This window comes from Mus pahari, chromosome 5 (assembly GCF_900095145.1).
Source record: "Mus pahari chromosome 5, PAHARI_EIJ_v1.1, whole genome shotgun sequence".
Taxonomy (NCBI): domain Eukaryota; kingdom Metazoa; phylum Chordata; class Mammalia; order Rodentia; family Muridae; genus Mus; species Mus pahari.
The window spans coordinates 74,420,147-74,447,755 of NC_034594.1; the positions used below are offsets into that span (position 1 = coordinate 74,420,147).

General features: G+C 36.6%; 1 protein-coding gene across 12 annotated transcripts in view; it reads right to left on the reverse strand.

Annotated features, from left to right (window-relative positions):
* Positions 1-27,609, reverse strand: part of Ppip5k2 (diphosphoinositol pentakisphosphate kinase 2) — a 66,159-nt gene that overhangs the window by 16,578 nt on the left and 21,972 nt on the right. For 9 of the 12 annotated variants that reach the window (XM_029539359.1, XM_021199030.2, XM_029539360.1 and 6 more), the window contains exons 10-24: positions 26,604-26,705; positions 25,353-25,439; positions 24,343-24,418; positions 24,114-24,223; positions 23,028-23,113; positions 20,666-20,791; positions 20,424-20,545; positions 20,060-20,242; positions 15,033-15,174; positions 13,970-14,193; positions 8,956-9,083; positions 7,811-7,925; positions 6,118-6,225; positions 5,913-6,029; positions 1,428-1,592 (exon numbers count right to left, since the gene is read on the reverse strand). In XM_029539359.1, coding sequence (XP_029395219.1) covers positions 1,428-1,592; positions 5,913-6,029; positions 6,118-6,225; positions 7,811-7,925; positions 8,956-9,083; positions 13,970-14,193; positions 15,033-15,174; positions 20,060-20,242; positions 20,424-20,545; positions 20,666-20,791; positions 23,028-23,113; positions 24,114-24,223; positions 24,343-24,418; positions 25,353-25,439; positions 26,604-26,705 — 1,891 coding nt within the window. The remainder of the gene's footprint in view (positions 1-1,427; positions 1,593-5,912; positions 6,030-6,117; positions 6,226-7,810; positions 7,926-8,955; positions 9,084-13,969; positions 14,194-15,032; positions 15,175-20,059; positions 20,243-20,423; positions 20,546-20,665; positions 20,792-23,027; positions 23,114-24,113; positions 24,224-24,342; positions 24,419-25,352; positions 25,440-26,603; positions 26,706-27,609) is intronic. The other 3 variants (XM_021199031.2, XM_021199029.2, XM_021199027.2) reach the window with 1 other exon arrangement.

A 27,609-nucleotide genomic window follows, 5' to 3' on the forward strand; every position in this document is an offset into this window, starting at 1 on the left:
GAGCACAGGAAAGGGTTTAACTGAGAAATTCTGAAAATTTGATCGAAAATTACTTGTTTCTCACTATATCAAAAACACTGCTTTCACACAAATGGTGGATTAGGCTATATTTGTTTAAGTAATTTCTGTTTTGTTTGTTTGTTTTCCTGAAGTTAGGATATCTGGACAAAATTTCAGATTTCTCAATTTCTGTTTATGTTTTAATAGAACAAATGGTCACAAGTAGCTAGAGTCCCTCTTCTTTTTAAATTAACCTTCTAGAATGAAGTAGAAGTAGCATATTATAGCAATATTAACATATAATTTCTTTTATAAAGTTATGATATACTTTCTGAAGTTTTCCCCCAATATGTAATTCAGCACTTGTATTATTGTCATAAGTGGGGTAGTGGTAATTTTTTTTGTTTCTTATGTTATTATCAAATGCTTGATAATGTTAAACATAATTCTACATACCTTTTATATTTAAACATCAACAAAAAATAGATGATCTAAGAGTTCCTGGTTTTTCTCTTGGGAGCTTAGCTTCTTACTTCATATGAAGATATTTAGAAAAGACTTATAAGCTCTGGTCTCAAGCAATGCAAGGAACATCATGACAGAAAGTAGGTAATTCCAAGTATTAAAAATACTTAGACACTAAAAACTAATCTAAGCTTCCTTCTAACGAGTCGACTTGTATGTCATTTAAATCTTATTCCTTAACTGAACATTAACTGGTTTAACTCAATTATAGATTTTAATACACCATTATAAATTTCAATTATATCATCAAGCTTTCAAATTCCTATGTAGGTTTCTGCAATCTGGCTAAGAAAACCTACAGTGTTACTAGTATCAGGCATCATTTAAGCATCTCTGGCGATTTTTATCTACTTTTATACAAAAAAAAAATTTCTGATATATTAGGTTTTTAATTAAGTTTCTTACTAAAGAATAGTTAAAGTGACAAGACAAAAGAAAAGTGAGTAAGTCCAGCAAGTTCTTAGACAAGCCTCTCTGTTCCCGAGCCACAGCCAATGCCGGTCTGAGAGCTGCACACAGAGCTCTGGTCTCAACACTTATCTCTGTATCAGTGCGCGTGTTGTTTGCTCATTTTTTTCTGCAGAGTCTAATGTAATCCAAGCTGTCCTCATATTCACTAAGTAGTCAAGGGTGACACTGAATGTCTGAATCCCTATTCTTCCTGTCTATCTCCAAAGTGCTAGGCTTACAGGTAGATGATACTAGGACTGGTTTATCTGTGTTGATTTTAACAGCATCTATGTTTTTTTTTTTTTTTTTAAATATTTGTTTGAAAAATAAAAAGTGTTGATAACTAAAACTGTTCAGATTCCTAGCTGTACAATTAAAGCTGTATTTTCTTTTCTTTTGAATTACTATGGTTAACTTGCCCTGTACAAGAGACACTCTCCATGGATACTCACCTCATTTGTAGTAATCTTCCTGGACCTCGGAAGCGGGGATTTCCTGTGTATATGAATTGGCTCAGACACCAATGGTTTAAACAACATCACAGCCCGGTCAACTTCATCTCGTTTAGAAGTATGAGGCTCATCATCGTCAAGTCTAAGAGACCTTTTGCCTTCATTCTGTGAGGAAAGAATGTGACGCACTTAAAACTAAGATTAAAACACCTCTCCTGAGCTGGGTGACAGGACATGCCAGTAATCCCAGCAGGGCCCCAAAATCAAGAAAGAATTTGTCAACTCTCACAAGCAAACAAACTCGAAATGTCAATAAAATGTTTCTGATAACTAACAACCAGCTGCTATAGTTATTATATAAAAGTTTTTCCTCAAGTGAATTAATATTAATTTAATTCCTTATTAATCTTCTACCTTCTTAGTATACCAGGTATTGTGAGAGACAAATTGCTTTAAGAAATATACATATTCTGGGGAAAAGTTAGGGCTGAAACGACAATTATAATCATATAAAGCAAGTCTTTAGCCAAAGTTCATCAAACAGATGAACAATTCTAACAAATAACCATTGAATTTAAAATCTTTAGAATAGTTAAACTCTACAGTAAATATTTCCAATAAGTATGAGAATATATGAAAAATAATCACTTTATTATCCCGTTGATATTTTATTGAGTGTGAGACATATGCCAAGAACTTAGATGAACTGGATATAGTCAGGTTATAGACAAGTTAAAATACCTTACACCAATTTACATCATTATATATTAGAATATAAAATTATTAAACAAACTTAAAACCAAATGAGCCATTGTCGAGTTGACAATACAAACTATAATAAAGGTTATTAAAACTGAGGCTCAGCTGAGAACTAGAACTTATAAAAAGAAACAAAGGGAAGGTGGTGCTGAAAATAACTAAAGCCTAATATCAATTTGTAATAACACCACTAAGTAGAATTCAACAGAAAACTGAAAAATACTACTGATCAAATTACTACAGAGAAATGTTGCATCTTAAATTGAGAGAAAAATAATTAAAATATACAGAAGAGTATAAGAAACACGTGGCTAATAGTTTAGGATCCATGGTAAGGATAATGTACTCAAGGGTAATTATTTAAAATGCTAGTCTAAATATTTATTCTAGTTATCATTTAATTAATTTGTTGATTTTTAACTAATTAAATATTTAAAATTTATTTTGACATTTATTAAGTGCCTCAAGTAGGTGTTCAAAAACAAAAAACAAAAACCACAGTGTCAGTCATAAACAACACATAAAAATCAATTAACTGCTTACAAAGATAATGTAAGAATCCTGTCAACAAGGTGAAAGAATTAAAAGGCAGGAAGAGAAGGCAGTAAAGAGATAAAAGGCCACAAATACCATTTATTTATCCTAAATATGTCAATAATCACAGTAAATATTTATGACAAATCAAAAAATAAGATTAACCAAACAGATCACACACATATATGCACAAAACAGACTCTTCAAGTTTTATTTATATATTTATGTATTCATATATACATATGAATTTTTTTTCAAAAGTGGCAGGTTTTATTGTCCTTTTGGGCCAGCTGCAGCTTCAGGTCAATAGACCTGGATGCAGGGAGAGAAGCAGGCGTGCAGGGCAGGGCCAAGGCACCCCGTGAGCTCCAGGGCTGGATCTAACCTGAGAGGCTGGCATTGTAGGAATAAGGGAAGGCTCCAGGGGCAGAGGTTACCCCCAGCTGGGGAGAGCAAGTCTCAAAGCTACCTGTGTTCTTATCTCTGCTAGAGGACAAGGTAGGAGATATGGAAACAGCCTTAGTACACTGCTGGTTGGGAGATGGGACCGGAAGCTGACCTCCGGTTCCTGAAGCACACAGAGAAGTCTGAATTGGAGAATCTGTCCAGGTGGGCTTTCCAGGGCAGGAGGGCACCTTTGGGGGCTTAAATAAAAGGCAGGGTGAAGGATGCAGCGGGCATAGGGTGACCAGCCATCCAGGAGAGCTCGCCTGGGGCTGGAGAATGTGGCCCACATTGCACCCACTCCTTCAGACTCCTGGTGGGAGGTGTTGGCTCCACCTCTGTGACAGACAGATGGGTGGAAGGCAGTGGCTGGAGGCCTAGTGCAGGTATAGGTATATATATATATATTTGTAACAATAGTAATAAGAAAAGGACATGAATTTGAGAGAAGGTGGGGAACATGGGAGAGGCTGGGGAGATGGGAGATAGGAGGGGCTGGGGAGATGGGAGGGGCTGGAGAGATGGGACATGGGAGGGGTTGAAGTGGAGAAAGGGAGTTGGAAATGATACAACTATATTTTTAATTAAAACAAACAAACAAACCAGAAAATGGATACGGTGTAGTGGCACAGGCTTTTAATCCTAGTACTGGGAAGCAAAATCAGAGACAGGCAGATCTTGGTGAGTTTGAGCCTAGCCTGATCTACATGGGGAAGTTCAGGCCAGGTAGAGCAACATAGTGAAGACTCCATCTCAAAGAGTTTAAAAGATATATAGATTAAAAACAACAGCCAGGCATGGTGGCGCAAGTCTTTAATCCCAGCACTTGGGAGGCAGAGGCACGTGGATTTCTGAGTTCGAGGCCAGCCTGGTCTACAAAGTGAGTTCCAGGACAGCCAGGACTACACAGAGAAACCCTGTCTCGAAAAACCCACACATACAACAACAACAACAGCAACAACAAAATCAAAATTCTTACTGCTTAGAAGTCTGACAAAATTAATGAAAACTGTCAGAATACTTCATAATCTTGGTGAGATGCTTTTGCACAGTAAGTAGCAGGAAAAACAATCAGACCAAAAGGGGATATAAACCACCCAAGCAACACTGCTAATAAGTTTTGCCTGACTTATACTTAAGACTTGTATTTAACAGAGACCAAGAGAATGAATGAAAAACAAATGCACAGGACAATAAGGCAGATCCTAATACATTGAAGATAAAGCATACTCAATACATTCTCTGACAATGCCATTAAGGCAGTGGCTACTAGGGAAAGCCCAGTGCATTTTCTGTGAGGTTGGAATTAGACCATATGCCTCAAATATAGAAACCAAAGAAAAAAGTGAACCGACTAATAAAATATGTCCATGTAATGCAGCTCCATGTGCAAACACCAACAAAGGCAAACTTCAAAATGGATGGTCTAGATGTGGACTGGACGAAAAAGGAGCCGGACAGAAACAAAGCACGAGAGCAGGTATACAGACGACGCCACATGAGAGCCTGCTGCTTCCTGAAAACAGGAGGATGTCAAAACTTCTTTCTAGGGCTCATTAAATAAGCAAATATAGATAAGAAAAGGTACTGGTAAAAAAATAAAAGCACCATCATACATTTTATAAAAAATAAAAAGATAATTCAAGAATAATGACAACTATAGATCCTCAATTTTAAAATTTAAATAAAGCCAAAATACAAATAACCTAAAAAATATCAGACAAGTAAACTCTAAATTATATATTCAATAAGTTGATCATATAATTAGAATATTACTAAATAAGTTTTAAAAATTATACATGCAATATGAACTAATCAGTAACCCCAGAGCTCGTGTCTCTAGCTTCATATGTAGCAGAAGATGGCCTAGTAGGCCATCATTGGAAAGAGAGGCCCCTTGGTCTTGCAAACTTTATATGCCCGATACAGGGGAAGACCACGGCCAAGAAGTGGGAGTGAGTGGGTAGGGGAGCAGGGCGGGGGAGGGTATAGGGGACTTTTGGGATAGCATTTGAAATGTCAATGAAGAAAATATCTACTAAAATAATTTTAAAAAATTATACATGCAGCTTCCCAAACAACAAAATTTAATAATAGAAAAATCAGAAATTAATAATGCTAGTTTTCTAAAACATGTTCCAGAAAGCACTTAGTCCTAAATACAGTACCGGTGAAAACAGAAGCCATGCTAAGTGCTGGGCTCAGTATAAAGTAAGTACTCAACAGACAAAAGAACCGAAACAACTATACTTACACATTCTAAACACAGCTTAAAATCCAAACAATCTAAAGAGATCAAACTCTGAAATTTTGTAAAAGACATCAACATGTTATTTACTCTGGTATAATATATATTTAAAAATTTTAAAGATTCATTTATTCTTATTTTATGTGTAATTTGTTATATGTTTTGCCCGCATGCATGTCTGTGTACCATGTTATGTGCTTGGTGCTCACAGAGGCCAGCAGAGGGCCTGAAACAGGAGCTCTAGACTGTTGTGAGCATCAGCGCACTGGGAATTGTACCTGCATTCTCAACAGGTCACTTATAACACTGGGTCTGACTGACAAGAACAGTCAATGCTTGAGTGCTGAGCCAGCCCCAGGTTCATCAGAGTATACTGTTAAATGGTAAAACCTCTTTTCCTACTACTTGACATGGAAATGATTTATAGAGTAATGAAAAAGCTTGTGGATACAGCATAAAAATCTGAAGCGCAGTAGCTATGCATCAAACGTCTGCATTACCTCCCTGGATGCTGGCCTATACCCATAGCCAGATGGCAAATTCTTATCTTCTTCACAGCCTTTGGCTCCAGGACTAAAGTGTAACTCAACATGAAAGCGTTCCTCTGAGGAAAGGTCCTGCAATACATGGAAGAACATGTCTCTAGTGAGGAATTCAAGTGTTTGTTTACCTCCGGTCACATGTTCAAACCAAGAGCCCTGTTACCTTGTTGGGATCCTCATAGAGCATGATAACAATCTGTGTCATGTAGTTGAGTTCATTGACAACGTTTAGGTAATCCATCGCTCGTTTCCACTGCTCATCCTTTGATTCCTGAACAAAGGGTCTCTGGTAAGTATTCTTCATACCGTTGCACATGGAAGTCACTTTATTACCATCATGACAGCTTACTTAATGTAAGTGATAGCACATACATCAGGTGAATAGAAAAAAATATTTGCAATGTTTACCACATATGACAATACTTCTAAGTTTTGTCAAGACAATTTACAAGATATAGAAAAAAAAAAAACTCTTGAAATATAACACGTGCCATTGAATTCTCAGGGTAAGAATAGCTTTTGAATCTTAAAAATCTGAAAGTGCTTAGCAGAGTACTATGCCTCATGGCACAGAATGTTATCTTCAAAGATTACTGCTTCTCTCTGTAGCATATGTCTATCAAAAAATACCATTGTTTAACACTACTATACTGATTCTAAAATAATCAATATAACGAGACATACAAAAATCGAATTGATCTTATCATATCCCTCATCATTAGATGTGGCTTTAGAAAAATCAGTCATCTTCACACGTGTAATCAGGGCACCAGTGATGAAAGGAATTATAAGGGAATGAGAACATCTAAGACAGAAAGCGCTACTTTAAAAAAACAAAACAAAACAAAAAAAAAAACAGAAACTATTGTAAGCACGAGGTAAAGCCAGCAAGGTCTATAGTAACTGGAACATCACAAGAACGGATTCTTCATTGTCCATGTATAACAAGCATTAACAAATATGTAAAAATCCACCAGTGTTTCAGTATATAATGAGGGTAAATAATAGAAAGAACTTTAGCTTAGAATGTCTTCTACTCTACAAGAATAGAAATATGAAACTATATAGTGACTGGTCTATTTTTAAATTCAGTATATACTTCCTTTTTACTTCAGAAAAGATTTATCTTAAACTTAAGGCGTTGGAAGTTGCAGAGTAAGAAATCACATTTGCATGTGTGCACATTGGGGAGGTAAGATTTGCAAAGGTTGCCAGGCGTGGTGATGGCACACACCTTTAATCCCAGTACTTGGGAGGCAGAGGCGGGTGAATTTCTGAGTTCGAGGCTAGCCTGGTCTACAGAGTGAGTTCCAGGACAGCCAGGACTACACAGAGAAACCCTGTCTTGAAAAAAACCAACAAAACAAAACAAAACAAGATTTCAAAGGTCTGCTCTTTTCAAAACTGATTGAGGGAAACAACTAGCATTGCATTTTAGGTGTCAATCAATGGAAATGATGAGTTTAAATTAAAGAATATGAATTTCTTCGGGTGAAATGAGTTAGGGCTTTGTGGTACTGTATTAAGAATACCACACAATGTCAAGATTGCAATTAGAAATCTTTCTAGGTCTGCCCCCATGAACACATAAAATCAATACCTAGAATATGTTCTGAAACATAATTTAGTGTTGTTAAAGCCCCCAGATGATTTTAATAATTTTATTTCCATAATAAATCTTTTAAAATGTCAATTTTTGCATTATTCATTCCTACTCATTTTCCCACCGAGAATCGTAAAGGGTTCAGGTGCATTACTTTCCAACCCTCACAGTCAGTCCTACGGTTTGGATAGTGAATTTCCCAACAAGCCCCACTCCCATTGCTGTCAGTTACATGGAAATAACCCGAACTTACATCGCATAAGGCGCCATAGCGAAGAATGGATAGTAAAGAATGCACATGACTCTCACTGGTAAAATATAATCTGGTGCGGACATGCCGCTCAGGAGACAAAACACCTCTAGAATACCTAAAGTTAGAAGCAAAGGGTGTGAAAATATAACCACATAATTAAAAACATACCAAACATGGGAACATTTTTATAAAATGGAATTCAATCTTATTAGAAGAAAAGCCCCATAAATCAATCTATCATTCTGCAACTGAGAGTCTCTGATAGATTCTCTTCTAACTAAAACAAACTAAGCCCTCTGAGAATAGTAAAAAAAACATAGCAAAACAAACAAAAAAAAAAAACCAAACCAAACAAACAAAAAACCCAGGGCTGGAGAGATGAGATGATGGCTCAGTGGTTAAGAGCACTGACTGCTCTTCTAGAGGTCCTGAGTTCAATTCCCAGCACCCACATGGTGGCTCACAACCATCTGTAATGGGGATCCAATGCCTTCTTCTGGTGTGTCTGAAAACAGCTACAGTGTGCTCATATACATAAAATAAATACATCTTTAAAAAAAAAAACCCAGAAAGAAAAAACAAACATACAAGTAAACAAAATACACACAAAACCCTCCCTCAAACACAAAGAAAACATAAAACAGCATTACTTAACTTCACTAGAAAGAGATGAACTTAGTTCCTCTAGTAGCATTAACAGAGATACTCAAAGGAAATAATGCTGCCCAGTGGGGTTCACAGTGGTTAGGACAGATAACTGATAAAAGATATCTTCCTTCCCCCTTTCTCATACAGGCACCAAACAAAACCTTGCTTGAGCTTGGCACAGGGATAGTGAACGTGGGTAAAGGCTAGATTGTGATATGAGGTCAGCTTGCACAACAGACAGAAAGAAGCACTATCTCATAGATGTAGGTCATCTCAGGGATGTAGGTCATGACAGAGAGTATGCCTATGGCATGCTTAAGTCTCAACCTTTCCCCCTGCCGCCACACCCTAAGAGGACTAGTTAATAGGAATATCTAGATTATATAATTTATCAAGTGACACACTCTTGATTTCTACATAAAACCAGGAAGTACTTTAGAAGTAAAATACACAAAACTAGGTGTGTATAAATGCAAACAGCTGTGACAGTCTCTTACACAGGATGGAGTTTATTGACAGTGTCATCATCTTGTGTCCTCTGAAGATCTGATCGGATTTTTCTAACTAGTGGAGTACAGTAGCCTTTGGCAATCTCCAGTTTTTCAGCTTTAGTTATACCATATTCCTAAGCAGAAAAAAAGTCAAGTTAGGAAAAAAAGCTATAATAAGTGGTGTTAGCAAATACACTCCTGAAGTGAAGAATTATTATGAGGTGCAAATATTACATAAAGGCTTTTAAAAGTAGGCAACTTTTAGTTTTCATTTTTGGCAACTCCAAGTATATTTCTTTTCAAGTCTGTGCATGTAACTGGAAGAAGGGAATGGAGGGACTGAAAGGCTGCTGGCTACTGAAAGGGGTATGTATTAACGCAAGCTCTATGACTAGTCCTCCTTTTTATCAAAACAATTAAAATACGAAAGACACAAACCGGAGGTCTGAAACTTTTAAAGCAAACACAAAGGTAATTACCATTAAAAGGAAAGAAGTGCAACCAAAATCATTCTAACATCAATGTTCAAAAAGCCTAACAGAGTTTTCGAAAAGACTTTTGGCTAGCTAGTTGTGGTAGTGTATGTCTTTAATCCCAGCACTTGGGAGGCAGAGGCAGGTGGCAGATCTCTGTTGAGTTTGAGGCTAGGCTGGACCAACTAAGACCACAACACGAGACCCAGTCTCGGGGAAAAAAGAAACATTAAGAAAAGAAAGCCTTTGTCTAACATTCTTAAAGTTTTTAATTAGCTATAAGCAAAATAATAATAAAAAATTGACAACTATAATAACTGTGAGTTAATTAGGTTTATAAAGAATTAATACAATGTAAAATGTTGAGAAAACAAGGTCATTGCAATATGGCTTCCTTCAATGGACCAGACAAATCCTTTCCTCCCCAAGTTGTTTTTAGTCAGGGTTTCACGCTATCATATCTGCAGACTAAGAAAAGACTTAAAGTAAAAGTTTCCTAAATTCAGTCACTAAATCTTGTTAACCCAGATTAAGTATAAACTAGTTACAGAAAGGTATGTATACAAAAATGAATAAGCAAATAAAAGAAAAATGTTGAAATAAAAAATAATAAGAGACAGTCTTTCTGAAATTTGATTCAGCAAGTAATAAGTAAATAGAAAATTTCATACACTGCTGACCTTAGTAAAAAAAAAAAAAACAAAAAACAAAAATAGAGCTCTGGAATCATAGGAATGTTAAATACATAAAAAGATAGTAAAAGAAATTAGTTTTTCTTTTTTTTTCCTTTTCTTTTTTTGTTTTTTTGTTTTGTTTTGTTTTTCAAGACAGTGTTTCTCTGTATAGCCCTGGCTGTCCTGGAACTCCCTCTGTAGACCAAGCTGGCCTTGAACTCAGAAATCTGCCTGCCTCTGCCTCCCAAGTGCTGGGATTAAAGACATGTGCCACCAATGCCTGGCTAGAAACTAGTTTTTCAAATAAGTTACCAATAATCTAATCAGAATAACTAATAATGCCGATGTTGATTATTGATAGTTAGACAAGACAGCTTCACTGATGTGGAAAGAAGTTCCACATATGCTAAATATGTGCTAAATAAAAAAGAAAATCAGGTAGTATAACAGTATGCTTTTCTTTCTTTTTTAAAAAATTATTTTATTAGATATTTTCTTCATTTACATTTCAAATGCTATCCCAAAAGTCCCTTAAACCCTCCCCCCGCCCTGTTCCCCTACCCACCCACTCCCACTTCTTGGCCCTGGCATTCCCCTGTATGGGGCATATAAAGTTTGCAAGACCAAGGGGGCCTCTCTTCCCAATGATGGCCAACTAGGTCATCTTCTGCTACATATACAGCTAGAGACACGAGCTCTGGAGGATACTGATTAGTTCATATTGTTGTTCCACCTATAGGGTTGCACCCCCCTTCAGCTCCTTGGGTAATTTCTCTAGCTCATCCATTGGGAGCCCTGTGTTCCATCCTATAGATGACTGTGAGCATCCACTTCTGTGTTTGCCAGGCACTGGCATAGCCTCACAAGAGNCNGCTATATCAGGGTCCNTTCAGCANAATCTTGCTNGNATNTGCAATAGTNTCTGNGTTTGGTGGCTGATNATGGGATGGACCCCNGGATGGGGTAGTCTCTGGATAGTCCATCCTTTCATCTTAGCTCCAAACTTTGTCTCTGCAACTTCTTCCATGGGTATTTTATTCCCTATTTTAGGGAGGAATGAAGTATCCACATGTTGATCTTCCTTCTTCTTAATTTTCTTGTGTTTTGCAAATTGTATCTTGGGTATTCTAGGTTTCTGGGCTAATATCCACTTATCAGTGAATGCATATCTTTTGTGTGATTGGGTTACCTCACTCAGGATGATATTCTCCAGATATATCCATTTGCCTAAGAATTTCATAAATTCATTGTTTTTAATAGCTGAGTAGTACTCCATTGAGTAAATGTACCACATTTTCTGAATCCATTCCTCTGTTGAGGGACATCTGGGTTCTTTCCAGCTTCTGGCTATTATAAATAGGACTGCTATGAACATAGTGGAGCATGTGTCCTTATTACTAGTTGGAACATCTTCTGGGTATATGCCCAGGAGAGGCATTGCTGGATATGCCAGTAGTACTATGTCCAGTTGGAATTATAAATAAATGCAAATATACATATGTAAATATACATATGTACATGCACTTGTCAGAAAAATACATGCATGTGAATTTAAGGAAAGAAGACTGAAAATTCCAAACACTAACATACTTTTCTATTAGTTGCAAAGTTAGAGCAACTATTCTGTCTCTGTTTTCTAGATTTACAACTATGATATAGATGTCTACTCTGTATGTGCATGCTATTTATACTTTCTTTTTCAAGACAGTTAAATTTCTGTTCAGTTGCCATCCTTTTGTTGAAATTAAGTAAAATAATCGTTAGCTTTCTGCTACAAAGAGAGCCAATTAAGACACCACATGAGCCTACTTAAAGCTGTCCTGTGATCACCACAAAGTGTCCACAAGATCGCCACTAGAATCTCAATGGCAAGTTTTATCTTAGGAACCCCATTTCATAATCCATAGTTAACAACACCAACACCAGAACTTACTATAATCTAAACTACTAGACTATGATGAGAAGTTTCTTCAGCTGCATGAGGAAGATACTGAAGTAGTTACACAGTGCAGGATCACATTATTGGGGATGAAGAGCTGGCTCAGTGGTGAAGTGCACTGCTGCCTATTCTTCCAGAGGACCTGCATTCAATTCCCAGCACCCACACAGTAGCTAATAACTGTGTGAAACTCTAGTTCCAAAGGATCTGATACCCTCTTCTGGAACACTGCATGCACACATATACACACAGGCAAGACACTCATACAAGTGAAATAAAAAACAACTAAATAAATGTCAGATTATCTTCAAATTCCATTAACACCTGAGTATTCTTTTTTGGTCCAACTCTTAGAAAATAATTTTAATCCTCAACCTTAAAATATTTTGTATATTTAACAGAAAGAGGTAAAATTTAAGTAAAACAATAATGCAGACTGTACTATCATATAAAGCATTTATATGTACATGAGACCATTAAGTGATACATGTATATGCATTGCAAGTCTATTCTCAAAAAATGCATATGAGCCACTATCTAGAATAGAGTGCTCAATTTTACATTTATAAGTTTCAAAAACTTTAAATAATCTTCATCTTTAGCATATATTTCTGATGAAATAAACATACAGCTATTCCTCTGTGATGAAGAGCACAAATGTACACAGCATCTACAGAGGGTGTACCTGGCTGAGGTTCACTTTACAATGTCTCATTCATTTACACTTTGACTATCAGGAAAGAAATACTGGTATTCTTTGAACAATTCTTTATATGTGCACTTACAAACAAGGCAAACTGAATTATTCCTCATAACCTTTATCCTATTCAAGTATTTCAGGGAAACTGGAATCTCGTATCCATTCTAGCTTCTGCTTCAAATAGCCAAGTCATTTTAAAGTAGCTACATTAGGGAAAAAGATCCTAAAACAGCACCTGGAACTTAATTCTTCTATCATAATCATAACCTTTGCATCAATGGGCTTCCTCATTTGATCCTTCATTAATTTAGTCTCTATAAACTTACATTCAGTTATGCAAAATCTGGTTATAACTTTACTCTTATTCTATGATAATGAGAAGATCAATATCTCTCGAAAGAATTACTTATCCTGATCTCTAAGTACTTTCAAAATATTTATACATAAAGTAAAAAGACTATTTGGTTTGTCTGCTTTTTTGCTGAATGGGTCTTTCAGAGATGGACCCAAAAGCCTATGCAGCTTAGGGAAGCTATTACCCCTGAGCTCTATGCCAGCCTGTGAAAATACTTACATAGGGCCACAATTAATGATTTCTTTCCCTTCCCACACACTTCCCCAGCACAGTGTGGCCAAGAACACAAGTTATGTGCAATAAAAAGTTGCTAATTCATTTATTTCATACTGCTTTGCCTTGTTTGTCAGCGTATTATTATTCAACTAAAAAAAAAAAAAATCACATCCTTACATCACCAAAACTAGTCTGTAACACACATATTATAATAAACCTGGCTTTAAAAAAAAAATTCATGGAATATACAACACTAGCATAAATCCTAACATAAACTGTGAACTCTGTGTGACCATGATATGTCAGCATGGCTTTAATAAATATGCTACTTCAGTGGGGTAACTTCATGGAGGAAGAAGAAAGCAAGCTCCATTTGTGTATGGACAGAAGTCATATGGGTACTCTTTATATCTTCTACTTAATTTTCCTGTAAAACTAAAAATGCTTTAATAAGTAAAGCCTACTTTTAAAAAGCAATATCATCAGATGGCTAGGTAATCAATGAGACAAATATTACCAATAAAACACTTATAATAATTCAAATTTACTTAATATAAAAGTTAAGGGGTATTTCTAGGATCTTGCAAAATATCTAATAGTGAGTACTTTGAAAGTGCTTTTTACATAATAGTATAAGGAAATTAACTGCCAAGGGTAATTTACCTGAGGGATGACAATATCTGCTAATGCCTTTGAAAGCCTATATAGTTCCATTGTATTTTCTAATTTCAAGGAACCATTATGTTGAACGTCGTATTTGATGCAGTCATATATGTCGGGGATCTTGCTAATATCATATCTTCCATTCTTTGTTTTAAAATCCTTCTCCAACTTGGACCATCTACGCAGCATAAGTTCCAGGGTCTCACTATGGTAAAGCTGAATATCTAAAACAATAGACATTTGTTAGTATATCCAGCTTAACAATCTGAATAGGAATAGATCTGAAATTTACTTGTATTGTACTGTAGCTCTCCCTGGACTAGAAGTCCCTATTTTTCTGGCTCAGCCTCTGTTGCTGTCATTACAGTGACTCCATAACTGGCTTCCTATAAGTAAAAACCTTTAAAGAGAAAAAAGTAAAGCTCTAAGAAACTAGGAAGTACTACTATCTGCGTGAATCATTAGTAATTAGATGGTTTTAGGCTTGGATAAGTACTTAGCACAAGTATTTGGATTGGAAGTCTGATATTTATGAGACCTTTTCCATATATGACAGATTTTGATAACAATGAAAAGGAAAACACCAAGAAGTACGGCAAAACACTCAATTAAAATGCTTTCTATGCAAAAATTTAAATCCTTTACTTTCCTAAATTCCTGTAACCAAACAAGACTATCTTTTGCAGAAAGTAACTCTTAGATATTAAAGAATTCAAATGACTCATTTTTATCACCAAGAAATCTAAGATGTCAACCATCGATTTCAAACTAAGCTTGGAGCCAACGTTTTCTACTTCTTTGTATGCTGCCTATCTTCTGCTTATCTATCTGGAAATGCTACATACTCAATGATCAAGTAAGATGCTACTGTCTTTTTCTTACAGTCATGGATAAATGGCCATAACCTAGCTCTTACTTCTTGCTGAATAAATACCTAACTCATACTATTTATACTCATATTTCAAAGCAAGGCTTGATATCATAAGATTCATATACTTTATTTAACATGTTTAACAAAAATGACAGAAACTTCTCTTCTAAATTCTGAGAAAAAAATATTTACCAGCTGATTTGGGATCTTCCATCCGATGTCTGATTTGGGAAGTCAAACTTTGAATCAAGGAATACACTTTGTCACAGGTTTTCACTGGATTTTTAATCAAATGCATTGATTTGATAACAGAAATGCTTCCAGATGGAGTAAGCTACAAATGAACAGGATAAGTGTTTTATTTCGGGTAATATCCATTATCTAAAAGGACAAACACAAAATTTTCCATAGCTGGGAAAATAATTATATTCTATGCATTAAGATATTTAACATACAGTAATACTATCAACAGGGATGTGAAAGTCTCAGGCATTTATGTTAAAACAACATTAAACTTTAACTACAATTAGATTACCTAAAGAAGGTGAAGTACCTAACCTTTGAAGGAAGAGGACTCAATCACAGGAAGGCTGGTTGCAGAACTCAAACTGTCAACCACTATCTATTATACTTTGTTAATGAGGTTTTCCTATTCAACAAGAGCTATTAATGGTTCAGATTATACACTGAACTTTTAAAACTTACATTGGCAAGATATGTAGCAAGATGAAGTACAACAAATACAACAGTTTCTACAAATACAACAAAATGCAAAGAGGAATGTACTTCCAGTTATAGTGAATTTGGTATTTTGGACCAATGTTACTGCTGGAGGTAGTGAAACTTCAGGGAGAATAGCAAATTTTATTCTTTAAAGCATCTAAGAGACATCAAGGTCACAAAGAATTATAAAAGAAAAACAAAACGGCCAAGGATCAAGAACATGAACCTGATGTTAAAAGACAGCTTTGTTTGTATTAGAGAAGTTTGTTGATTCTACAAAAATGTTGGGAAGAAATCTAATATTGTTGAACTGAGAGCACCAGGTTCAAAATGAAATCTGGGATTCACAAAGGTAAAAAATGGTAAATAGCTTGTATGTAGGATTCAAAACAGAAAGGGTGCATCAAAAGGAACGAAGCCAAGCAACAAACTACAGACCATAAATTAATCAACTTGTTGGCCAAGAAAGATGTATTTGTGAAGCTGATCTAAAACAATACCAGAATGACCTGCCCACAGGTATGGTAGGCACAATTAAAACTCTGAACTAACAGTAATGTGTATGGTCATCACACAGAGAAGGGCTGTGCATGATACCTCTGTAACAGTCATGCATGCGGGTAGGCAGAACACATGCTGGACTAGTGGGACTCACTGTATGTGCCATTCCATAAGAGAGAAAGAGAACACTGTACTAGAGATTCCTGATGCTTGATCACATCATTAAAATGTCTCTTATAGGGCAGATCTCAAATTGAGTAGCTCATATGGTTAATGCAGACCAGATGTGAAAACCTTACCAAATCTATTAATTTTTGGTTGTAAAAAAGAAATCATATAGAAACAAACTACACAATCAACATTTGAAACTGTCAATGCTCAATTCTATCTAGACTTAAAAACTAACACCAATTTATCTCCAACTATCCCACAAAAAAATGAAAAGGAAGGAAACATTACAAATTCATCCCACAAGATCAGCATTTACCTGAGATCAAGAGCAGACACAGAAGGAAAGGCCGAGGAAAGGGAGGCAGCTCAGGGAAGAGGGAAATCATAGATCTGTGCTGCCATAAATAAATGTAAAATACTGGCAAGCCAAGCACAACAGAACATCAAAAAATTATATACCATTAGTACTTTATCAGGTGAGAGTTAGCCTTCAAATGTGACGATGGGTGAATATATGTAAAAATAAACAGCATAGTGCACTAGCCTCAGTAACTCAGCCCTGTAGAGGAAGAAAAAGCATCCAAGCAGGGAGGGGTATGTGGTAGGGTTGGGAGAGGAAAGAGAGAGGAAAGTGATATAATTATAAGATCATCTCAAAAAAGAAAAAAAGGAAATAATAAAAACTATATATCCCTTAACAGTAAAATCTCTCTGATTTTGGTACTAGCGGCACTTATTTTCACATACCAAAGGCTGTGTCAGAGTACCTCAGCCAACATCACACTGGTCAGGGGGAAGCTCAGTTTTTTTCTAAGACCACAAGAGGGAAACAACCACCATTTTTACCATGGTCAGTACAGTTCTACCAGACTTACTTAGCCAGAACAATTAGGTAAGAGAAAAACAAAGCATGAGCTCCATATAGGTAAGGGAAGAGGGAAAGTTATCCTTCTTGTAGAATGCATAATTCTATAAGCAGAAAAGCCCAAGACACCATCCACTAAGCCAGCTAATGACTTATGACAGCAAGCACAGCTACTCTGTCTGCGAGCTAAAGGAGGAGATTCCCAAGTGAAAGGAAAGCTGAAGCAATAAAGTAAATCCTCCTCTCAAAAAAAAAAAAAAAAAGGGAGGAAAGTCACCACTCCACAGAGACGGAAAAGAATGCTGAACCTGATACATCCAGTAAAGCGCAGGACAAGGTCACCATACATTTGTCACTAGTGTTGTGTGCTATAATTAATGATGTGGCTAAGAATCAAACTAAGAAGGCAATCAAGTTCAGAGAAACAGAAATGTTCATAATGACTCAGAGGACTGATGATGTACATCAGTGACAGAGAAGTTGTGCTTAAGAGGAAGAAGGTTCAATGCTGTAAATCAGAACTCCAGACTCCACATACACCACAGAGAACTCTGATGAAGTCAGAACACCTCCTGTCAGTACAGAACAGTAGAGACGCAGACCTAACAGACAGGTGCTGAACCAGTCTTAGTTTCGCTAATTACGAAGTTCACACAAGGAGTTTCCACAGGGCTCAGTAGTACTCATTACTTAATATTATCTATTATTTAGTAGTAACTCCACAGTACTTAGAGGTGAAATGAAGTAGCTGTATAAAATCCTTCTCCACAAGTCGGGAAGGATCTCCTTGCTAATTTTTTTTTTCCTTCAGACTAGCATATTACTGACGAGTGAAGACAGAAAGGCTGGTGAATCCATGACTATAGATGCCAAACTTCAAACCATATAATTTGTAAGCTCAAATTAATAACGTATAAAAAAAGTAATATAAAAAAAGTTGACGTTATTCTAGGAGCAAAGCATTTTCATGACATTAACTTAGTAAAAAATAAAAAAAGACTATATAATTGCATTGTTTGTTAAAAGGTAATTTCAAAAATAGAACAACAAAAAAAAACAAAAACAGAGAAAAAGTCAAACCTAATAGACAAGTATTACAAAACAAAATACCATTTACCTCAGCTCAAGTCTAACAGGAATAGGATATACTGACTATCATAAAATTTTAAGGAATCTAAATAAATGTGCTATCAAATTTTTACATGTTGAAAGGCTGAATGTAAACTGGTACAAGACATGGAAACAGGATTTCATGCAAGCTAAATAAAAATCCCAATAATGTTTTTAATAAGCTTATTGTAAAGCTTACATGGCAATTTGAGACATGCCAAAAAACAAAGAGAAAGAGTTTGTGTAGATAGAAGGCATAAGATTTTATTCATAGCCGGGCGTGGTGGCGCACGCCTTTAATCCCAGCACTCGGGAGGCAGAGGCAGGGGGATTTCTGAGTTCAAGGCCAGCCTGGTCTACAAAGTGAGTTCCAGGNAGGCAGGGGGATTTCTGAGTTCAAGGCCAGCCTGGTCTACAAAGTGAGTTCCAGGACAGCCAGGGCTATACAGAGAAGCCCTGTCTCGAAAAACCAAAAAAAAAAAAAAGAAAAAAAAAAGATTTTATTCATTGTTACTACACAATGATCAACAAACAGTGCAGAGGAAGAAACATATAAACAGTGTTCCGGGAAAGTGGAAGAGATGCTTCAGCTAGTGCTAAATGTACATATAAAGGTAAAAATAGATTTTCACATATTAATCTGATAACCTAGGAAAAAAAAATCAATTTTTCTATCAAGATTGATAAAATTTTATCTGTAACAGAGCATAAATAACATAAAGAGAACCTTTGTGACCGAGTAAGAAAAAAAGCAGGCACCAAGCAGAAAAAAAAGGATAAGATATTTAAGAACTCATGACAAAGGACATGTGAGCAGTAAACTTGAAAGAAATGAAAAGGTATATTGTAGGCTTATGTTCCAAAACGAGCATCAGATAACATGAGAATCGCCCAAGTGAAGACTGTATGGAGCAATGGCAGCTTTCAGACTTTGAGTCTTAACTGGAAAACAGTTAGACTTTACCCAGTAATACTGAATATGAGCACACCTGGTTTACATCTTCACTCTTAGAATACATTGAAGAGAAACAGGGTCTCCTAGGAACCAGGAGGTATGCAAGGATGTTCATGCCAGCAATAATCTTAACAGCCTTACACTGCAACCAGTTAATCACATCATAAACTACAGAATCTCCATAAAATAAAGAACAGCAAAGTAAGTTCTGCAGGTCAAGCAGGGTCGGTGATGTAAGCCTGTAAGATATGAATGATTTCAACGTTTTTCAAAGGGTACCAAACAAACAAACTGCAAACAAACAAACAAACAAAAAAAAACAAAGGAAAAAGAACCCCAAACAACACCACCAAAAACACATGCACACATACAGACACACATACTTATGAGAGAGAGAGAGAGAGAGACAGAGACAGAGACAGAGACAGAGACAGAGAGAGAGAGAGAAGAGCTACAGAGGCTACAGAGACCATAGTTCCTGTCAACTTGATGAGACCAGTGTCCCTGTGTTGATTTGTTTCTGAGCATGTCTGTAGGCAGCTATCTTAGCTGAGTTACTTGGGGCAAGACAACCATTATAGAAGTGGGCATCACCATTCCTGGACTACATAAAAGGGAGAGAAGTTGCAGAATGTGCCCAGCTGCCTCAAACTTGGCTACTGTGTCATCTCTGACACAAGGAGCTGGAACCAAATCAAACCTTTTCTTCCTTATTTTTGTTGTTTTCTATCACAGCAACAGGAAAAGTAACCTCAACAGGCTCACAAAACATTTATTATGTGATTCTCTTTACAACATGGCGAAGATTATTAATGACCTGTGTGAAAATGGAAATATCAAGTGTCCAGCTGACCTTGCCAAGCACAAGCTGAGGGAAGAAGTGCTGAGGCCTACCTTCTCATAGTCTTCAGCTGTAAAATCTCTGTCTTTCTGAAGTATTTCATGAAGCCTCGCTTTCACACGCTGCTGACAGCTACTCAAAGAGTCACTGTCACTATCCAGAAGGCCGTTCATGTTTGCACTTTTCACCATCTGAACAAGAATGGGGGTAAGCTCTCCTTCTAGAGCCAAGAGACCCTAAGTACAAAGAGAAGAGTCAATGTTTTACACATAAGCAAAATCACAGGCCATTTTACAAGATGCTAAATGTTACCATGCATAAGCTACTAATCATAGATCCACTTTACTAACACTGTAATTCATCTTTGTCAGCAATGGCTTGATTTGGGATTTACAACAATTATAAAGCTGCTCGTACCTTTGCGAAAGCAGCCGCCGTCATCTGGACCCGCCCTTCATCAGAGGCATATATTTTGAGGTCATGTCTGTAGGTGCTATGTAGTCGGAGTAAACCACAACCAGGAAATCCTGCATAATCTCCTGAAAACAAATCCTCACATCACTTAAGCTATATTTCTGCTTCGTGGTGCTTCTACAAATGCTTAAGAGTATCACAAGGTAAAGGAAAGTGTACAGATATAGTCAAATGGTAGTGCTTACCTTGGCCTCCAGGGTACATACACCTAAAAGCTCTTCCCAGCTCTTCAGCCTGAACCCTGCCCGCAGGGGTCAGTTCTCCTCCCCATTTTAGAACCAAAAGTAAGGACGGCTCTTCTCTTCGGTTATCTAAGACAGATGTGAGTGATAAAACAAATGTTATCATGCATAAAAACATGTAAACTAGTGTCTAAACAGGTCTCAGTATTAATCTTTAACCTAAAGATTGGCTCATTAGCCTAAAACCTGATTTTTATTATTACATCCCTCCCAGAACATTTTTGATCATAAGCACCGATATAAGAAATAAACCCCTAACGTTCTTGATCACGGAGAGATGACTGGAAATGTTAAACACATAAAGTGAAACATTCAAACTTGTATTTCTATTTAAGATAGTCAAAACTTCAACACAGGCTGGTATAATGAAGCAGCATGATAGCGCAGTCTTGCTCCAATCACCTGCTTACCTGAGGGGAAAGACTCTTGAAAGCAGAACTAAGGTCAGAGCATAAGACAGGAGCTTAAGTTTTCAATACACATTGTGAACTCCTCTTAACAGGTGTGTCTATTTACATGTCTATTTACAGACTGAGAAGCTAACACTGTACGTGCTCACTCTTGATTATCAGTTTAAAAAGGCAGCTCAGAAGAAAGCATTGTGCCAGCTCAGAAGAAAGCATTGTGCCAGCTCAGAAGAAAGCATTGTGCTCAGAAGAAAGCATTCTCAAAGAGAAACCAGTAGAACATACCTGATCCAAACACCTGAAAGTCGCAAGACTCTAGCAAGTTTGAAAAACTTACATGATGCAGCAAATTCAAATTCCTCACAAGGAAACTTTTCCCATGAACATATATGTACAGTCACATGTAAGGTACATATGAGCCCTACCTAACACACACACACATGTGCATGCACACATGCAGGCACAAACACAAATGTTCTATACTAAAAATTCAAAGTTGTACCAATGAGTCTAGAGCTTTAGGATACTCAGCATGTATTATTAATATCATGCATGAAAGAGCTTCTCCAAGTCTGCCTGGTTTTCTTTCTGGATTTTATGCTATTAGGAGACCAACTTTATTTAGGTAAATACTGGACTTAAATTTAAATTCTAGAAAAAAAAATTAAGATAGTTCAGAAACACATTGGCTCTGTGTACTTTCAAATGTTTTTTTTAATGGATTTCGAGTTTTTTTTCCATACATTTCGAGTTTTTTTCCTGTCTGTGCTGTCATCACCTACCTAAAATGGACAAAACGGGATCTACTAAGTTATCAGTAAAAAGCTTTCTGAAATAACTCTGGAGAAAAAAGAAGTCCTGCTGAGTTTAAAAAATAACAAAATTCATTTTTTTACTTAAAATTGAAAAAAAAACTATTTTTCTCAGATTACGTGTAGGGAAATGTGAGACGGTTGGCCTAATAGGGAGGGAAGGACGGTAGATACAGAATGAGGTTGGAGGACAGCAGGGAACAGCAGGGTACAAGAGACCTGATGGGAAATGGGGCTCCTTAATAAGGGAGGTGGGCAAAATAACACAGGGTATCTGAAAACGCCACTCACTCCATTAACTATTTGTATATACTGCTCCTCCCCAAAACCTATCATGCATGTAACTCCATGTAAATAAACATATATATCTTTATGGAAATTTTCTCATCTGGGCTGATGGTGCTCCCACCAAGAGTCAGAGACCACCTATCGAAAGTCTCTCTTAGACATGAGAAGCCTCTTGAGGAGGCAAAGAGATTGTAAGAGCTAGAGGCTCCGGGAGTCTGCTGTGAAATTGTGTCTCCTAGTAACTGCAGAAACTACACCTTCAAAGTCTCACTTACATGACTATCCACATCTAAGCTGAAAATATGTGTGTTATGATGATATATACACACAGCAAGCTAGACATGAAGAAGCCCAGGAGGCCTCTCAACCCTACACAAAGCACTAAATGGCAAATGAGCGGAGCTGGGAGTGGAGAGGGGTCCTCCCCAGGGAAGAGCACACCAATTGGCTATCCAGCGCCAAATGAAAACATATGAGTAACATTATATGGACCAAACAGTTTATATATTTAGTGAAAAAAAGAGGCCATGAATTTGAAGGAGAGTGGGGAGAGGTATTTTGGAGGATTTGGAGGGAGGGAAGGGAGAAATGCAACTAAATCATAATCTCAAAAGTAAACAAAACAAAAATTCTCTTTATTAAAAGGATAGAAGCATAGTTAACAAAATATTGATTTTAGTTTTTTTTTGTTTTTTTTTTTTTAAGCAGCACACCAATCCTAAAACCTACTGAACAGGAAATGATAAAGTTACTACTACAGTACACACATAGTTACAATAGGAATTAAAAATGATATACCTTCCTCCTCACTGGATGTTTTCGGACAACCATGAGGAAGATAGGTCAATTGGACCTTACGGTTTATTCCTGAAAAATGACCATACCTGAAAAATAAAATGCCAATTAGATCGTAAAATATGAATGAAGTATAGACTGAATTCCTAGAGAAAAACTAAGATATATGGATAAAAACCAGTTCTCTTCTATTGCCTTGGTGTGTTCTTCAAAAATAACCTAGCAAAACCAAATCAGTACTAATAGGTGATCACTTATGAACTGTTTGGTAAAAGTCAGACAATTCTGAAAACACTGTATGGATAGGCAGAGATACACATGTGAGCTGGGGTATGGGAAGGAGTTCTGGGAAAAGTTGTCGTTTGAGCAGAGCTTGGTGACTGCACTCATGAACTCACAAAAGTCATGGCTGCTGGCACAAGATGAAGCCAGAGAAAATTATGGTGTGTGTGTGGGGGTGGGGGTTTAGACATGAGAAGTAGGGGTGCTCTGCAGGACCCACCATTACTGAGGCTATTGCTAGATGACGGCTTCTGGGGACAAACAATCACTCTTTCTGCAGAATATGACCATGGATAGGTCTCCCAATCTCCTGTGGATGCCCCATACCCACACACACATAATCAGTACTAGTTGGCTTTAACAAAGAACCACAGGAAGAAGATGTTGGGGGAGGAAGTTGGAAGGGGATGAGAAGCAGCTACAGTAACACTTATTGTATGCATATAGGAAACCCTTAAAAATAAAAGAAAAAGGTTTTAAAACAAAGTACAGTTTAAGTATTGTTGCAAGATACAAGAACAGAAGTGGTTACCCACGTAAACCTCACAACAGCAATACTGACGGGTATTAATTTTTGAATGGACACTTCAAAGTTGTTTAGCTAAGCAGGGCTGAATCTCAGATTCAGTTAGCTATGTGGTCTTCATTCTAAGTATTCAAGAAGGTCCAAGTGAAAGGCTGCTTTCTTTCTCCTCATTGAAATTAATAATGGAAACTAAAGCAATAATTCAGTATAATAGTACATTTTGTCACATAAACCAAACAGAAGAATTGTATTGTAAGGAAGAGGGCCAAAGAGGTACTCACATCTCTAACACAGTCTTAAGTTGTTCAAGTTTTGACTTGTTTTCTTCAATTTCAGAGTCATTATTTTGCCCCAGCTCCATAAGAAGCTGCCTTGCAATATCCAGGACTTCCTATGCAAGTTAATATAAAGAGTTTCAATTTTTATATAATTTCACCATAAAAAAATTAAACTCAGCATACATTTAAAAAAAACACCAAACAAACAATGACAAAAACCCCAACAACTTGCCTGTAATTGTTTTGGCTTCTTGAGCTTTAACTTCCCCGATTTATATCCATCACACTTTTCAAAAAGATCAAAAAACCTTATAAAAGGATAGAAGACAGTTAGTCATTTGCAATCACTAGTATTACAGCTATGAAGCTGGGCGTGCTGTGCACACTGATAATCATAGCGTTCAGAAAGCTGAACCAGGAGGACCATGAGTTCAAGGTAAGCCTGGGCAACATAGTAAAATTTTACTAAAAAAACAAAAACAGCAAACAAAGCCCTCTATCAAATAGTCAACCAAATAAAATAAGAGGTATGGAAATAAAATCTATGAATATAAATGTGTTTCTTCTTTTAATTCAAACTTGGGTTTCCTCCACCTTGTCTCCCTGGCAAAGAATTGTTACATATTTCCCAGTCGGCATCTATCTGCTTGGCACAAGTGATCCTCCTGCTTTCACCCCTGAAACTAGAGTGCATGTGTTTTGTGGTACCCACTGCACTTGGCATCTGCTCCTCTTTTCCTGATATCACTTAACTCAGGCCTAAAGCACATCAAAACAATACCTACTATAGTACTTTGAAAATGTGTGCACAACACAAGCAGCATCCCGTTAAGAAAAAAATAGTTTGTTTTCAATGCATCAGGTGTCAATACATATTTATTGTATGGCTCAGGTTTCCATATTAAACACTGAACAGAAATAATGAGACCTTTCTACAGATTTGCTTCTGGAATGCTGAGATGTTGCTTCTCACAGTACAATGTAAAAAAACAATAAACTAAGAATAATTAGAATATATTTATGATGATGAATGAAGGGCAGATAGACTGACAGTTACAGATACACCCACAATAAAATTTAGATGCTAACACACCTTTAATAAGTTTGTACATATTCAGTTGATTAAATATTTTCATGATCAAAAAAATAGTAAGTAAAACTATTGTGATCCATCACTCAGAAGAGCTAAGGCTAGCAGACGTCTCAAACCCCACACAAGCAGAGCGTTCGCCTCAGACTCACTTCTGATGCCTCACTTCCATTTTCATTTTCTGTTTTGGTGTTCGATCCCCATGTCGTATCACAGCGATGACACATCGAAGTTCCATCCTGAAGTGACAAAAAACCCCTCTGGTCTCAATTCCCTAACATCAAAGGTTTCTTTTGACCTAATATTAGAAGACCAAATCCTAGAGCAGGTTAAGAAGCCAGAGAAGAGTGGTGGTCATTTTTATACAGTATTCCTTCTTCCTCAGGTGATGACCATAACCTGGGAGATAGTACATGGACTCCTAACCTGAGCTTCATTGTTCATTAAACATCCGCCCTGAAGAATTATCAGTAGAGACGCCATTAAAATGAAAGCAAAAATCAACTGTCTATGATGGCTGCGGTATGTGTATGCTTACATCTTGCTATCTAAGAAAAGCATTATTATAATTCAACTTAAAAACATGTTTAGCAGCATGCTAGAGTGAAAAGCTAACTTTTCAAAGTACAAACCATTAAACACATCCCTGAAAGACATTAACAACAGCCAAAATAGTCTATGTTGAATTAATTTGAAAATGCTGCCTCAAAAATATACTTAAGTACTTTCCATCTATCTGTCTGTCTATCTACATATCTACTGTTTGTCTGTCTACCTACGTATCCATCTATCTATCTATCTCATATCTATCTATCTATCTCTCTCTATCTCATACAATTTCCTCCCAATTATCTATCTATCTATCTATCTATCTATCTATCTATCTATCTATCTATCTATCTATCTATCTATCTCATACACTTTCCTCCCAATTAGGACTTTTCAGAATACTGAAACATGGTAATATATTTCTGTAAACTTGTGACTATTCAGTCACACCATCTGACATTAAAGTGAGTGATTTTTTTCCGTAGCAGAATGCTATCAAACCCTATGGCAATACTGTTCTGATTTACTTACCTAAGACATACCTAGACAGAGACAAAGCTGACTGATGCTACAACCTGCGTAATGCTCCCAGGGGCATCCACCCATGGTCAGAGGCTTCATTACATGGTTCTATACTTGCTCAAGCATGGTTCAAGATCTTAATGTAATAGTCTTAGCTTTAGCATATCCTTGCAAAAACATATCCATTCCCCCAACTTCAAGCTGAATCATATGAAAATATATATATATAGTAACCAATAGTCATTCAGAAATAATTTTTTACCAATAATAAGACAGACTAATGTGGAAAGCCTAAGGAATTTCTGAATGAAAACTGAATAATTGAAACTTACATAGTTCCAGAGGTAGTTGGTACAATTGGAATATCTTCAGCTTCTAATGGAATTGACCAGGGGATATGAAACTGTGGTGCAAGCTCCCGCATTACAATATTGCTTTAAGACCAAAAGAATTATTAAAAGTTAATCTAAAGATAGATGTAGTTATTGAATTATGGCATGATAAAGAAACATAAGAATTTAAGTCAAACTATCGAATGGTTATATTACCCTAATTATGTTATGATCAAGTACTGATCATGAAAACTTAGATATCTCTAAATTGAACACATTAACAAAATGCCATATTTGTGATTAATTTATATAGTTTGAAAATAAAACATGTTGCTCTAACTACATTTCCAGTTAGATGGATTTTTTCTCATTCATTGTCTGTTAAACACCTATTATGCTATTTGTCTGTGAGGTACTGTTCATGGAAACCTGAGCCTGTGCACAGAGTATTCCTTCACTGACCTCGATCTCTGACAACTTATTCTAAATATGATAACTTCTAACAAGCCATTACTATATTTTACTAATAGGAGGAACAGTGAAAGATGCTTAAATAACTGATTTGAGGGCTGAGAGATTTCTCAGTTGGCAAAGTGCTTACCTTGCAAATATGAGAACCTGAGTTTGAACCAAACAATGCTTAGTTTACAAAATGAGCCATGTGTGGTAGTATATATTTTTGGAATCCCAGTGTTGGGAAGGCAGAGGGAGTTCCAGGCCAGAAAGAGAGCAAGAGACCCTATCTCAAGAATGAGTGGATTGTAGCTGAGAATGACACGTCAGGATGGGCTACCATCAAGCTACTGCACACACACAAACACCTTGTAGATACATCCACCTCTGCATAGTGCACACAAACCCACTCCTTTCTTTTCCTTGTTCCCCTTCTCTCCTTGTATTTTTCTTTTCATTCTCTCTCATTCATACATACATACTAAGTTTTTTTGTATCTTAGTATGTATTTATACTAAAATAAGTTAAGAAACCTATGCCTTGAAAAAAAAAA